At 44.1% G+C, this 16,552-nt stretch overlaps 1 protein-coding gene across 1 annotated transcript in view; it reads left to right on the forward strand.

The window, feature by feature from the left end:
* Nucleotides 1-260: 260 nt before the first annotated feature.
* The window catches only part of LIMK1 (LIM domain kinase 1), a 213,222-nt gene continuing 196,930 nt past the window's right edge, over nucleotides 261-16,552 (forward strand). The window contains exon 1 of the mRNA XM_073616568.1: nucleotides 261-653. Within this exon, the coding sequence (XP_073472669.1) occupies nucleotides 596-653 (58 nt within the window). The 5' untranslated portion in view covers nucleotides 261-595. The remainder of the gene's footprint in view (nucleotides 654-16,552) is intronic.

Here is a 16,552-nt window from a genome sequence, read left to right on the forward strand (position 1 = left end):
ACGTGATGCAGTAGTGAGGTGAACACCGTACAGTGAGGTGACGTAATGTAGTAGTGAGGTGAACACTGTACAGTGAAATGACGTAATGCAGTAGTGAGGTGAACACCGTACAGTGAGGTGACGTAATGCAGTAGTGAGGTGAACACTGTACAGTGAGGTGACGTAATGCAGTAGTGAGGTGAACACTGTACAGTGAAATGACGTAATGTAGTAGTGGGGTGAACACTGTACAGTGAGGTGACGTATTGTTGCAGTGTACTAATCGCTGTATTCACATTTGACGCACTCCGGGAACACAGGACGGCGGTGTTTTCCTGTCGGCACACCGCCTATGACATAATGCTCATGTGGGCTCTGCCATACACACAGCGCATCCCTTCCCAGGGAAATGTGGATGGTTGTCCTTCCTCCTCCCATTCTGCTGTGTTGTAGCATCTGTGGGTAGCGGCACATTTCCCATGCTGGGGACACACAGAGGAGCAGGGAAGCACGGATAGAGGCGGGACGGTCCCCTCACACTGCCCGCTCCTCACACACCGGCCAGCCGCCTCTCTCCCTCCCTCCCTGCCCCGGGGCCTCACACTTCGTGGGGTGAATGAGGTTGATGTTACTGTGCTGCAGCTGGAGTGAGGAACACATGGGGGAAGAGGAAGGTGAGGAGGCATGGACACCATAAGAATGTATACAGGCTGCTGGCTTCTGTGGGGTGTGTGCTTTATTCTGTGGGGTTTATGCTGTATATTGCGGGGTGCATGATGTTTTCCTGTGGGGTGTATAATGTTTTCTGTGGGGTGTATGATGCGTTCTGGGGGGTGTATATTGTGGGGTGTGTGTTGTATATTGTGGGGTGCATTCTGTATTTTGTGGACTGTGCGTTATTCTGTGGGTTGTATGCCATGTTCTGTGAGGTGCACTTGTATATAATGGGGTATATGCTGTATATAATGGGGTGTATGCTGTATATAATGGGGTATATGCTGTATATAATGGGGTGTATGCTGTATATAATGGGGTATATGCTGTATATAATGGGGTGTATGCTGTATTCTGTGGGGTGCATGCTATATTTTGTATTCTGTGCGGTATATGCTGTATGTTGTGGGGTGCATACTGTATATTGTGGGGTGTATTTTGTATTCTGTTGGGTGTTTGTTGTATAATGTGGGGTGCTTGCCAAATAATATGGGCTGTGTGCTTTATTCTGTGGGTTGTATACCATGTTCTGTGGGGTGCGCGGTATATATTGTGGGGTTGTATGCTATATTCTGTGGGGTGCATGCTGTATTCTGTATATTGTGGGGTGCGCGGTGTATAATGTGGGGTGCATGCTGTATATTGTGGATGTTGTGCCATATCTGTGAGGTGCATTGTGTATTTTGAGGGGTGTATGCTGTGTTGTGTGTGGTGTAGGGTGTCTTCTGTCATATTCTGTATGATGCCGGCCGTATTCTGTAGGGTGCCTGCTGGCAGGTGCAGGCTGGACTGGGAGCTGATAATTCTGCTTCAAGGAGATGACTGAAGCAGATTATACTGTAATATACTTGGTTGCAGAGCTGCTTGTCTCCCATGTATGATATGTACATTGCAGTATATAAACTTGTTGGGACGGGGAACCCCAATGATCCATCCACTGGAAGTGGGTGCATGTGTTGGTGGGGATTCTAAGGAGGATGTTTACAGATGCAGGACTGAAAACAATGTGATGACAGAGTGTCACTCATAGGGATTCCCTTTTGGGTTGCCCATAGATGCATATAAGCAGAGGCGGGCTGTTGCTGACATCAAAAGTAGATGTTAAACTAAGGCTTCATGTACATGGGATGTTTTTACAACCTCTCCTGAACGATTTAACTTGACAGATAGTAACCCACATTTAAATCGTCAGTTTTGCCGCGTTTACATGCCGTGTTTAGCGCCGTTTTGCCGTGTTTAGAAGCGTTTCTAAAAAATGTATTCTTTTTTTTTAAATGGTCAAAATGATAAATGCCTATTAACGAAACGCGGCTAAACGCGGGTTAGCCGCGTTTAGACGCGTTTGGCGTTAGAAACGTCAGAAACTTTGGCGTCTGAACCCATTTTTTTGCTTTAGAAGAAACGCTGTTAAACGCAACTGCCTAAAAACGCCAAAAAACAAGACTGTGTACATGGTCACATAGGATAACATTGAATGAGTTCAGGGGCAGTTGTAAAAAGCGTCCAACTGCCTCTGAACGTGCGTTTAGCAGCGTCCTGTGTACAAGGGGCCTAATCCCTTAAAATCTCATATAAGCTTTACTATATCTATTAAGTTTTAAAAAGTAATTCTGATGAGTCTAATTCAGAAGATTTCATTACCCCCTTGATGACAAAGGTCAAAATAAATCTTAATGCCCAAACCCAGTTTTGCAACTTTGGCATGTGTAAAAACTGGACATATCTTTGCAGCTGCTTAAAGAGGTATTAAACCCAAAATAAAAAATGTAATATTACAGCTTACCAATCATTAGATGTGGTGGCGGCATTTGTTTACTATTTTAGGCTTTTTCCCATCTGGCGATCCGGACAGCAGCACGCCTTAATATTAGAGTGCCCCCACTCTTGATGAAGAAGCAAAGGGGGCACCTTTTGGACAGCAGCATTGTCAGTCTGGGGGGAGGGGAGTGTAAGATGTACTAGCAGATTTACACTTAGGCCACATGTTAGTGAGATTTCAAGTGCGACTTGGAAGACATCTGCGCAACTTCAAGCACAGATGTCCATGCAAATCACACCTGAGTGGTAGTAGTGCAAGAACTACTTTCAAAATCGGTGTGACTACAATGTAGTGGATGGAGTCGCATGGATTTGACCAATTCTATTGCGGACAATGGGGTGTGACTTGTCATGCGATTTGAAACAAAAATTTCAAATCAAACTGCATGACAAGTTGCACTGGTGTGGCCGGGGGATTAAATACACTAAACAAATTGAAGCCAAACTTCAGCTCACACTTTCTAAGCAGTTACAGCAAACCATTTTTTCCTTTTGGGATAAAGGTCTTACATAAATAAATAAATAAATCAGATCATTGTAAGCCCCCCTCTCCTGTCAGTGGTAAATGGTTTGTCTCAACCCTGTCATGGTTACCTCTGCAAGAGAGCTTGTTCTTTTGAAAACCAACAGACTTAAGATGGCCATAGAAGGTTCGAATCTCAGCCGATTCAACGGGAACTTCAAACTGTGCATGGGCAGGCTGCTGACAACCAGCTTGCCGAATTAACTCGCAATTATCGCTAGCGACTGCTATAACCACTAGCAATAATCACTGTCTTCTCTTGGCGGGGACGGCTTTACCGCCGACACACCCACCGCCCCAGTGTGAAAGGGGCCTTAAAATGATAACTAATGCAACCATCACATCTAAGAATTGGTAAGCTGCAAGATAGTAAATGTTTGCCTTTGGGTTTAATACTGCTTCAGGTGATAACTTGTTTTTTAGGACAAGTTTTGCTTTCAGTTGGTGATAAATGTTATTGAGTGTCTCCTGATTATCTTCTTTTTTTAATATCAAAGAACTAGTCAAAGAGAGTAAAAATAATATTTTTTGAAATTTCTGGCTATTTCTTGCAACAGCTGTGGCCTACCACCAAAGAACAACCCAAAATACACTATATTACCAAAAGTATTGTGACGGCTGCCTTTACACGCACATGAACTTTAATGGCATCCCAGTCTTAATCCAAAGGTTTCAATATTGAGTTGGCCCACCCTTTGCAGCTATAACAGCTTCAAATCTTCTGGGAAGGCTGTCCACAAGGTTTAGGAGTGTGTATGGATGAGCGAGTTTGGGGTGGAGGAACTTGACTGGCCTGCACAGAGTCCTGACCTCAACCTGATAGAACACTTTTGGGATGAATTAGAGCGGAGATTGCGAGCCAGGCCTTCTTGTCCACATCAGTGCCTGACCTCACAAATGCGTTTCTGGAAGGATGGTCAAACATACCCATAGACACACTCCTAAACCTTGTGGACGACCTTCCCAGAAGAGTTGAAGCTGTTATAGATGCAAAGGGTGGGCCAACTCAATATTGAACCCTATGGACTAACACAGGGATGCCATTTAAAGAGGAAGTAAAGTTTTCCTGTTTAGTTGTACCTACAGGGAATAAGACTTACCTGTAGGTACTGTAAATATCTCCTAAACTTGCACCGTAGTAGATATTAACTATATACGCTGCCGTCGACGTAATCGGCACATGCGCACTGAAGGAATGAATGCGCGGGAGTGATGTTATCGCAGCTCCGGCCAATCACAGCGCTGGAGCTCGCGAACCCAGAAGTAACATTGGGAAAGATGTCGGCTCTGTCAGCGGTGTGCCGCCGCCGATTCAGGGCCTCGTTCTAAGGTAAGTATTTCATAATGAGCTAGTATGCGATGCATACTAGCTCATTATGCCTTTGTCTTACAATTTTTTTTGGAGGTGTACAACCTCTTTAAGTTCATGTGCGTGTACAGGCAGGCGTCCCAATACTTTTGGTAATATAGTGTATATTCTTCTACATCTGACATTCATGACGATACAACATATGCAAGCATTATGTGTTGTTTGTACCTGTAGTGGGCCCCAGAAACAAAAGTGTTTTTTCCTACCTAAAATTCAGTGAAACTACACGCAGAGAAAAATGCTATGTATTTCTTTGCAGGTAGTGATCACAGCTGCCAACAAAGGGAAAGGGAAGGGCGGTACCTTATATTTTTACATTGCAAGGCACTGTTTCCTCATTTTTTTAATCTTTATTGGAATGTCACAAGGTGACAAAAATTCCATTCATTTTTATGCATGGCATGGCATGGCATGGTCATACCTCTCCTGTTACCCACATGAGAAGTATGACCAAAAGAGCTTTGGCCATATTTCTCCTTTCAAGTTATTGTAAAGCCTTGTTTTTTTTTTCTTCTTAAAAATAACAAACATGTTATACTTGTTATACATGTTATACTTACCAAAACCATTGCACAGAGTAGCCCCAATCCTGCTCTTCTGGGGTCCCCCCATGGCACTCCTGGCTCCACTCCCCGGCTGAGTAGCCCCATAGCAAGCCGCTAGCTATGGGGGCACTCGTGCGTGCTCGCTTCAAAGCCCTGCTCTAAGTGTCCATAAGACACACAGAGTGGAGCTTGGCACACCTCCCTCAACACTGGCTCTGATTGACAGCAGCGGGCACCAGTAGCTCCTGCTGCTGCATCTGAGCCAATCAGGAGCGAGAGACCCAGGAGAGCCTCAGATCTCCTGGATATCGCTGGATCAAGATCGAGCTCAGGTATGTATTTAGTGGGGGCTGTGGGGGTAGCAGCATGCAGAAGGTTTCTTACCTTGCTGTTTAGAATGCAGTAAGGGAAAAAAAAAAATTCTGCCTTTACAAACACATTACCCATTTAACAACTGGCCCACATACCCTGTTTCCCCAAAAATAAGACCTAGCGTGATTGTCAGTGATGGCTGCAATATAAGCCCTACCCCCCAAATAAACCCTACCCTGTTTCCCCGAAAATAAGCCCTACCCTGAAAATAAGACCTACAAGGACTTTAACTAGGGATTATTTGGGGGGTAGGGCTTATATTGCAGCCATCACCGACAATCACACTAGGTCTTATTTTCGGGGAAACAGGGTAGCTTTGCTGCTACAGGGCGGCCTCTCTGCTCAGAATCACATATATATATATATACAGTTGCGTGATTCTGCATTTCCGGATAGGGTGCGTGCGCTCCCACCCGCCTGGCTGTGCTGTGATTCATCACAGTACATGCTGATCATGAGTCTTGGCCAGTAATTGAAGGCTGGCACCTGGCGATCAGCTCTGAGCTTCACGGAACAGCTCTGTGAGTGTAAACAGCACAGAGCTGTGTTCAGTGACAGGGGATCTAGTTGTTTTTATATTCCCTGCTAAGGGAATGAAAACAACTAGATACCCAGTAAAAGCAGCACACAGTATTTACACAAACACTTGTTAGACACATTTTTAGCCCATTGATCGCCCCGGATGTTAACCTCTTCCTGCCCAGTGTCAGTACAGTGACAGTGCATATTATTAGCACTGATTAATGTAATAATGTCACTGGTGATGTCAGTGGCAGTTAGTTCCTCCCAGAGTCGGTTAGTGTTAGATTGATCGCCACAATATCACAGTCCTGTTATAAATCCCTGATTGCCGCCATTACTAGTATAAATAAAAATTCCAGTATATATACCATATATACCATAGTTTGTAGGCATTATAACTTTCACACAAACCAATCAATATTCACTGGGATCTTTTTTTTGATCAAAGACTTTTTCAAAATGTTTTCAAAATTGTCAGTCTTTTTTTGTTTATGTAATAATAAATAAAAAACCCAGTAGTGATTAAATACCACCAAAAGAAAGCTCTATTTGTGTGAAAAAAAATATATAAATTTTGTTTGGGTACAGTGTTAAATGACCTCGCAATTGTCAGTAGCGCAGCGCCGCATAGCAAAAAATGGCCTGGTCATGAAGAGGGGTAAATCTTCCAGAGGGCAAGTGGTTAAAACGGAACTTCAGTCATTTTTTTTCAACTTTTTATCTATTAAATCTTCTGCCCTTGTTGTTTTAACTTTGGATAGTAAAACATTTTTTTCTGCCAGTAAATAACTTATACTTCCTTTTTCTTGTCTGGTCATTAGCCTAGGCTTATGACATCATGCACAGCTCTCTCTCTCACTCTCCTGAGAGTTTGCAAGACAGGGAGGTGGGTATGAGTCACAAGAGGGTCAATGAGAGCTGCAGAGCTGGAAGTGTGTCGCTGTGTGTCTGTAAATCCAGGAAGTGAACGGGCAGCAGCTTCAGCTGCCCAAAGTTAAAATGATTGCAGCCAGACTCAGTGGAGGGAGATTTCTGCAGCATATTTGACAAGTACAGAATCACAATATATATAAAATAATATGCAAAGTGGTTGGAGGGAAGCTTCAGAATGGCAAAGATGTTTTTATTACAAAATACAAATTAGGTGAGCAGACTGTAAATAACGGTTTGGGTTTAGAATCACTTTACCTGACAAGCTGAAAATAGAAGCTGATTGGTTGCCATAGACTTTTTTATTACAATTCACCATCAGCTCTTCAACACTTTATTTTGCTTTGTTGCACTGCATATAAAGAAGACACTTTACGGACATAGTTCGGTTGTTTATTGTTTTTCACTGTTCTTATATTAAGAAGAAAAGGACATTATATGATACCACATTTTATTTTATGTTATTGAACATTCATCAGAAACTAGGGACGTTTGTTGTCGATTGAGTGTTCACTTTTTAGCATACGTCTATTCAGTGTTTGTGTATCACTGGTACTTTTGCACATTGTCACTTTATTTGTGATTTGCCTAGATATGGCCGTATGACATGCACTATTGTATTGTGTATTATTTTAGTACACCTTATTGTTGGTATTTATTTTACAGCACAGCACTATTTTTATTTTATGCCATGGACTGCTGCTCCAGATTCCTGTTTCTCCAGTTTTGATAAATTCCCCCTATATATGTATAAAATGATACTTTGAGCTGTAACATGCTATAATTGTTGCCATGCTGAATGGTAAATCTGGTTGTTACTAGACAGTTACTGAGGGTGTTTTTTTTTTCAAAGTAGACTCCACCACTGTCTCCTATAATTCCAAGCATACATTTCACAGAATCACTTTACTGTAATTAGATATGGGCTATTTCTAAAGAGGATCCTACCTTTTTGTATGGTGAGGCTATGCTTTGTTTGCCTTGCTGTAAAAATCCAAATGGTCACATAATAGATGACTTTAATAATTATCAGATGTTTGGATGCTCAGTGACATACAGGTTTTCCGATAACAGACAGGAGAAATGTTTGGGCACAAAGTTTAGGCTCTGTTAACACTACTGCAGCTGCAATTTGATCCAATTTTCAGTGTGATTTTGTAGTGTGACTTGGTTTCAGTTTGGATTTAGTTTGCATATTCAATGGAGACAAGGTTATACTGGAATTACGACAAAATAGCACAGGACCCTTTTCAAAAGTCTGTCTGTGCTGTCCTGCATTAATGGGGTTGTAAAGGCTCAAGGTTTTGTTAATGCATTAAGGTGAAAAACCTTATGTGTTGCAGCTGCCCCCAGAGCCCCCCCCCCCTTTTTCTTACCTGAGCCCGTCCGCTCCAGCACCATGCACGAGCCCAGGGACTCCAGCCGCTGTCTACGTCCTCATTGGATAGCCATTGGCTCCCACTGCTATCAGTCAAATCCAGTGACATGGGAGCGGGGGATGGGGCTGAGTCCTGCTGTTTGTGTCAATGGACGCATCAGCAGGACTTGGGAGCGAGTGTCCACATCAAAAGTGTCTCTCTGTGGGGGCACCGGATGAAGAGGAGGGGCCAAGAGCACTGCCGGGGCACCCCAGAAGAAGAACATAGGGGCCACTCTGTGCAAAACTCTTGCACAGAGCAGGTAAGTATAGACATGTTTGTTATTAAAAAAAAATAACCTTTAAAATATGTAAAGCCAGCATTTTATATTCCTGATATGTGCCTGCTATACCATGTACTTGTTGAGAAAGTATCCTGTTCTCGTTGTATTTCTTCCTTTGTGTGAAATCCCTGATGATCCTGCCAATCCCTCCGCTTTCCTATTAAATACTGACCAAACTAAGCAGGAGAGCACAGCATGATCAGTTCTCTAGCTGTGCTGGGAACTTTGCCTGCTCTCCTCCAATGATCAGATTTGTGCTGACACCCCCACCCCCCCATTTACTGGGAAGGCCAGTGTTCTGCTGTTTCTCCTCCCCCCAGCTCTCATGCAGCTGAGAACAGAGGGAATGTGATCACTTATTAAAATAGGTATTTATAATGTTTCTACATATCTTTTAATGTGAATGGGCACCATTGAAAACAATGTGATTTCCATTGTGATGTGACTCTGTGCGACTCAAGTCACTTCTGAAATCGCACTAGTGTGATCCAGAACTTTAGAACAAGACCTGCTACATTCCTTTTATATAGTTATACTGATAGCTGAAAAGGTAGAGAGGGGGAATGGTGTGTTATGGGGGTGAGTCAATGTAAGAACATTGTATCAGTACAGTGCATGACTGTAGTTTTGGTTGACAGTCTACCTCTACCAGAAGTTTATAAGCCATTATTACATTGGGGAGTAAAGCCAAAAACTGCAACTGTATGAGTAATGATACAGTGTAAAGTGACTGGATGTTACTTTGGATGGTCTATAGTGGATTGCAACATAAATTGTGAACAATGATAGTGGATGACAGTTATTGCAGGTGGCAGTATTAGTGCAGTGGATGGTTGCTGTGGGGGATGGTCTGGTTTTAGTGACAGGTGCTATGGGATGTTTGTGCAGTGGATAATGACAGATGCAGGAAAAATTGGGAGAGTAAGTACAGAACGTTGACAGATGGTGGCAACAAGTTTTAATCCTGTAATTGCATCCTTTGAAAATCACAGACGGTGCAGTGAACTAGAGCAAATGCAGTGATTTTATAAACTGCATCATGGATGAGCTATACAGTGTAGTGTATGCAAAATTTCAGTTTTATTAGAATAGCTTTCAAATGCTGACATATACCTTAGGTGCTGATGCTGCAATGGACATGGATGGTGATGTACACTATGCAGGAAACTGAAATCTATACTGCAGGAGTATCTGTGAATATTTTAGTATGGAGGGCTCTTACAGCAATAGTAACAAACAGAATGGGTACAGTGGGTTCTCATAAAAGAGAAAAGCTCTATCGCAGCTGCCTGTGTTCTATATTATTCATGGGCTCTAAAGAGGGCTGTGTAATTTACCATTTAAGACCCACATTGGGTGTAATAATTATTTTTTGTGAGCCCCTAGATTATAAAAGAAGTCCTTTTTTCTGTAAGGCTTTAGGGAAAAGCCTGTATGGATTTTACAGAAAATGAAAATCGACAGGGTTCAAGAAGGGTCCTTAGTTTAAAAGGCAGAATAACACCTGAAAATATATCTCTCCTGAAAACTTCCTCTCCACCTAAAAAACTGAACTGGTATTTTTCCCATCAACTCATCCCCCCCATTACTGCTATTTGTATAACTAGCCCCTCCCTTCTAAATTGTAGGGTGCTTTCACACTGGCATCATCCGTTCAGTCATGTTATTTTGAGAAAAAAACTGATGAATACCGATTCGGTTTACATCCGTTTTTGCATCCATTTTTTTTTTTAGTTGCTGAAGAAACTAATCATGACAAAAGTATAAACTAAAAATATGGATCTTGCTATACACGGACATAAAACGGATACCATCTGATTACAGCCATTCAGATCCGTCAGAATGAAAAGGATGCAGCCTTGTTCCATTTAAAAAAATGGACCAGAACAAACACAGATGTAATAATAATCATCAATTTATATCCACACAGAGGCGTATCTAGGGTATGGCAGCCATGGCAAGTGCCATGGGCGCCATAGGGGGGGGGGCGGCAAAAAAGCACAAAAAATAAAGTCCCACTACCCGTCCTCTCGCGGCCGCCTCCCGCTATACTCTTGTCCCCGGCGCCACGACCGGCCTGCTGGAGCGCAGCGCCGGCACAGCAAATTAGCAAGTGAGGAGGCCAGGAGGGAAGCCAGTGACAGGCGCCCCCCCTGACGGCCGATGAGTTGGTCTGGCCAGAGTGACCGCCCCTGGGTCATCTACGCAGAGATAGAGTAACTGGCGGAGGCGGAGCCTAATGCTCCGCCCAGGGCCGGATTAACATAGGGGCTGGTGGAGCTGCAGCTCCAGGCCCCTCCCTCAATATAGGCCCATGGAAGTGGCTTGTCAATTCCTGTGTGCCTTCCTGAAGGAAGAGGAGCCCTCTGTGCACACATGGAGGAGACAAGTCAGTGCAGCCAGTCCTGTCTCTGCCGATGCCTGACTACTATCACAGGATCTGTTCACTCACACAGATCCTCAGTGTCTGGGGGAGGGGCGCTGATGTCCTAACCAGCAGGAGCCCGGGAGGAAGGACATCTCCCATACTGTTATGATAAGGTCAGTACATTTGTTAGGGGGATGTTGTGTAATTATTGTGCTAGGGGACAGACTGCTGCTTCCCCCATGTAATGTGCTCTCTTGTGCCCAGTGCCCACCATGTCATGTGCCTTGCAGTGCCCCCCATGTAATGTGCTGTGCCCACCATGTCCTGTCATGTGCCTTGCAGTGCCCCCATGTAATGTGCTGTGCCCACCATGTCATGTGCCTTGCAGTGCCCCCATGTAATGTGCTGTGCCCACCATGTCCTGTCATGGGCATTGCAGTGCCCACTATGTAAAGTGCAGTGCCCACCATGTCATGTGCCTTGCAGTGCCCCCCATGTAATGTGCTGTGCCCACCATGTCATGTCCCTTGCAGTGCCCCCCATGTAATGTGCTGTGTCCAGTATGTCATTTGCTGTACATTGCAGTGCCCACCATGTAATGCGCTGTGCTGACCGTGTCATGTGCTGTGCATTGCATTGCCCTTCATGTGATGTTCAGTGCCCACTATGTCATGCTGTGCCTTGCAGTGCCCACCATGTCATGTGCTGTGCCTTGCATTGCCCACCATGTAATGTGCAGTGCCCACCATGTCATGTGATGTGCCATCCAGTGCCAACCATGTCATGTGCAATGCCCACCATGTCATGGCTGTGCCTTGCAATGCCCGCTATGTAATTTGCAGTGTCCACCATGTCATGTGCTGTGCCATACAGTGATCCCACCATGTAATGTGCAGTGCCCACCATGTAATGTGCAGTGCCCACCATGTCATGTGATGTGCCATCCAGTGCCAACCATGTCATGTGCAATGCCCACCATGTCATGGCTGTGCCTTGCAATGCCCTCTATGTAATTTGCAGTGTCCACCATGTCATGTGCTGTGCCATACAGTGATCCCACCATGTAATGTGCAGTGCCCACCGTGTAATGTGCAGCGCCCACCATGTCATGTGCACTTCCCACCATGTCATGTGCTATGCTGTGCCCACCCTGCCATGTGTTGTGCCCAGCATGTAGTGTGTTGTGCCCACTGTGTAATGTGCTGTGCTGTTCAACAGTGCCCACCATGTCATGTGCAGTTCCTAACATGTAATGTGCAGTTGCATTTCCCACCATGAAACGTGCTATGCCATGCAGTGCCCACCATGTAATGTGTTGTGCCCACCATGTAATCTTATGTGCCATTCAGTGCCCACCATGTAATGCGCTGTGCCCACCATGTCATGTGCTGTGTCATGCAGTGCCCACCATGTAATGCGCTGTACCCACCATGTAATGTGCTGTGCAGCGCTCACCATGTCATGTGCTGCACCATGCAGTGCCTACCATGTAATATGCTGTACTCACCATGTAATGTGCTGTACATTGTCTACCATGGCATGTGCCGTGCAGTACCCACAATGGAATGTGGTGTGCAGGGCTCATCATGTCATATGCAGTGTCCACCATTTAATGTGCTGTGCTCACAATGTAATGTGCTGTGTCATGCAGTGCCCACCTTGTCATGTGCTGTGCAGTGCCCACCATGCTATGTGCAGTACCCACTATATAATGTGTTGTGCCCACCATATAATGTTCTGTGCAGTGCCCACTTGTAATGTCTAGTGCCCACCATGTAATGTGCTCAGCTGTGCCTGCCATGTCATGTGCTGTGCCCACCATATAAGGTCCTGTGCCCACTGTGTGCATGTGCTGTGTTGTGCCCACCATGCAATGTGTTGTGTTGTGCAGTACCAACCATGTCATGTGCTGTGCCCACCATATAATGTACTGTGCCTACCTTGTAATGTGCTGTATTGGGCAGTGCCAACCGTGTAATGTGCTGTGCCCACCATTAAATGTGCTGTATCCATGTATCCACCATGTAATGTGTTGTGCCAACCATGAGATGTACTGTGCTATACCCCCCCCCCCCCGTGTAATGTACTATGCTGTGCCCCCCACAGACTCGCCCCCTCACTCCCACCCCCCTCTCTCTCTCATCCCCTCTCTTTCACCCTGTTCTCTCACTCACCCCCTTCACCCCCTACCACCCTCTCTCTCTCTCTTTCACCCTCTCTCTGTTCCCCTTTTTCTCTCTCTCTCTCTCTCTCTCTCTCACCCCCCTCTCTCTCTTTAATTTAAATTTAACAAAAAATTGTTTGCGTTTTCATTTTATTTATTTTCATAAAAAGGCCCACCAACATCCTTAGCACCAGGCCCATGATGCTCTTAATCTGGGCCTGTCTATAGGGGAACATGGAGGCTGGCGACCAGGAGAAGAAAGAGACATCAGAGTAGAAAACCAATTGAACCCCCCCCCCCAGGCAGCAGCAGCAGGTACTAGTACTGTACAGCACCTGTCACCATGATATTGATCATCTTGTGCATGTGTACCAGTAACCAGCACCAACTTCAAAGCAAGCAATCAAATATAGTGCTCAAACAATTTGGATTAAATAAATATGCTTAGCCATAGATATCATAAAGTGTAAAAAAGTGATTTGTGTTAGTAGTACCTGCTTTTGCACAAATCACTTTATTACACTTTATTTATGATATCAATGGCTAAGCATATTTATTTAATCCATATTGAGCACTATATTTGATTGGCTACTTGCTTCTGCTTGGGCCTGGCATACACACACACACGCACATGATGATGACTTAGACCCCTTTCACACTGAGCCGCCCCGGGCGTCAGCGGTAAAGCAGCGCTATTGTAGCGCCGCTTTACCGTTGTTTTAGCTATTCGGCTGCTAGCGGGGGCGGTTTAACCCCCGCTAGCGGGAAAAAAAAGGGTTAAATCCACAAAATGCCGCTGCAGCAGCGCTTTGCCGGCGGTATGGCAGCACTGCCCCATTGTTTTCAATGGGCAGGAGTGGTGGAGGAGAGGTGTATTCACCGCTCCTCCACCGCTGCAAAGAAGCTGCTGGCAGGACTTTTTGTGACATCCTGCCAGCGCAGCGCCCTCAGTGTGAAAGCACTCAGGCTTTCACACTGGGTTTGTAGCTGAGGCTTTTTTCAGGCGCTATGCTGGCGCTATTTTTAGCGCTGTAGCACCTGAAAAATGCCTCCAGTGTGAAAGGGGTCTTAAAGTCATCATGGGCGATTCTGCGTGTGTGCCAAGCAGACTGGGCCGGCGCTACCAATAGGCAAACTAGGCAGCCTAGAGCACCCGGTCGCTGGTGATTCTACTCCCTTTCTACCTCTGTACAGTGTCAGAGGTGATGGCACAGCATTTTTGGGTGCTGGTAAGGCCGCATTTATGGGTGCTGATGTTACTGTATTTATGGGTGCTGATGTTACTGTATTTATGGGTGCTGATGTTACCGAATTTTTGGGTGCTGGACAGGGGCGCAGTTTCAGGTCTTGCCATAGGCGCCATTTTCACTAGATACGCCTCTGCATCCACAAGCCCTTAGGAATGAATTACTGGCCATTTTTATTCAGAAAACAGATATGAAAGATGAACAGAATGCCAGTGTGAAAGGGGCCTAAGCTGTCACATGCAGGGCCCCACAACTTCACTCAGAGTGCATGGTATGAATAATTGTTTGCAGCTCCTAAGCAGAGTGTAGTGTGAAGAGCTCTTGACTCTATGCAGGTTTTTGCTATGGTGTTGATAATATACTGATAACTGAAGAATATGGAACAACATCAGCATGAATGCAGAAAGTGATTCCTACCAAGCAAGTTGCTGGTTGGTTTTGCCTCAAGCTAAGTGGGCCTTCCATTGTACTCTGTTACAGGAACAGACGGCGAGCTTCAGACCGACATCTCAGTAGTTTCCCTACAATTCCATCAATTTATACTACCCTTTATTCCCCCCTAGAAATTGATCACAAAATCTGGTTTGTTCAAGTAAACCTTTATTGACAAACATATTGGACTAACAACATCTGTCCCTATTAGACATAATTCAGGGCTGGCTAATTGCAGTTGCCAAATTCAGCATATATTGATTGCTCCTTCATGCCATGCATTTTACCAGCAGCTTCCGGGTTTTTACTATGATTAGCATAAACACTGCAACCCACAATGCATTGTGGGTGTCTCAGTAACTAATTGAGAGGCTTTGTGGTATGCAGTGGGGATATACAGTAGATACATTAATTATGTACCATGCCCCTTGAGGAGTGAGGTTTCCTTTTAGGTGAACATATCTGTGGCAACAGCCAGGGGACCAAGATTGTAGGTATGCAATATTACAACACACTAATGCCCCTCAGAAGGTTCCCATAGCAGAGACTGAGAAACCTTAAGTTGTTCCTAGAACTTTACTGTTGATCAGCTCTGACTGAGATAACTGTAGACCAACTAGGATCCCTTAAAAAGGAAGTAGCATCTATATATTGGGACTTATACAGATCCCTCATTCCCACATTTTTTGTTCCATGAGGGTTTTCACGCCACCACAAAGTAGCTTACATCCTGTAGGGTCATACAGACTTAATTTCTGCGGTCCCCAGGAGGGATACAGTCAACTAGAGATTTTGTTCAAGTTCACACTTGCAAAAAATTCTAACGTGAACCAGTACGCCTCTAGCAATAACTTGTGTTTTTGATGTGTTAAAAAAACACACCCCCAGACACCCTCCAAGTGATTTTTTTATTAAGGGGGAAATGTTTTTTTTTCCAACTCACTGATATTTGATAAATGCTTGTCAAACACTCTGTAAACACACCGTAAATGTGCTGTAAATGCTACAAGTGCGTTTACGCACGTTATCATAGCTCCTTGTATGAAAGGAGTTGACAAGCTTCAACTCCTCCCAGATTCGACATGTAGCTTCATTTTTGCCGCACAGTGATGCAAAGTAACACAAACTAGGTCTGATCACAGCCTGGGTGCCGATTACAGATTTAAAGTTATGTGCTGTTTGGAATGTTGGCCTCCTATGTTCTCCTGAGGAAGTGGTCCGTCAATCTAAGAATTAAATAGAGAGGCTCTCTCATGGACCCTTGATATAGGAAGATTGTAGTAATTGTATCTTCTATATTATATACATTACGAGTAACAGATTTGATAGGATGGAGGCTAGATGATTAGAAGTTTTGAACAGAGAATTGATGATAAAATATATCACGTAATGTATGTGATTAAAAAACACAAGTAATTTATGTTTTCGCCAAGTATAGAATAACTATTGTATACATTTTATAGTTTATTATGTTGTGTTCCAATGTGTACCTAAAAAGTCCTGAGAGACTAACTTTTCTGGTCAAATTAGGTGAACAAAAATGTTACATTTTAATATTACACAACATCCAAAAAATAATTAGCTTCATCAACATAAAATCCAAAAAGCACATTTTGTGAAGTTTGACTTTAACCACTTGCTTACTGGGCACTTAAACCCCCCTCCTGCCCAGACCAGTTTTTTAGCTTTCAGCGCTGTCACACTTTGAATGACAATTGCGCGGTCATGCAACACTGTACTCAAATGAAATTTTTATAATTTTTTTCACACAAATGGAGCTTTCTTTTTGTGGTATTTAATCACCTCTTGGGTTTTTATTTTTTGCTAAACAAACAAAAAATGACAGAAATTTTTGAAAAAAAACATGT

This window comes from Aquarana catesbeiana, linkage group LG02 (genome assembly GCF_042186555.1).
Source record: "Aquarana catesbeiana isolate 2022-GZ linkage group LG02, ASM4218655v1, whole genome shotgun sequence".
NCBI classification, from domain to species: domain Eukaryota; kingdom Metazoa; phylum Chordata; class Amphibia; order Anura; family Ranidae; genus Aquarana; species Aquarana catesbeiana.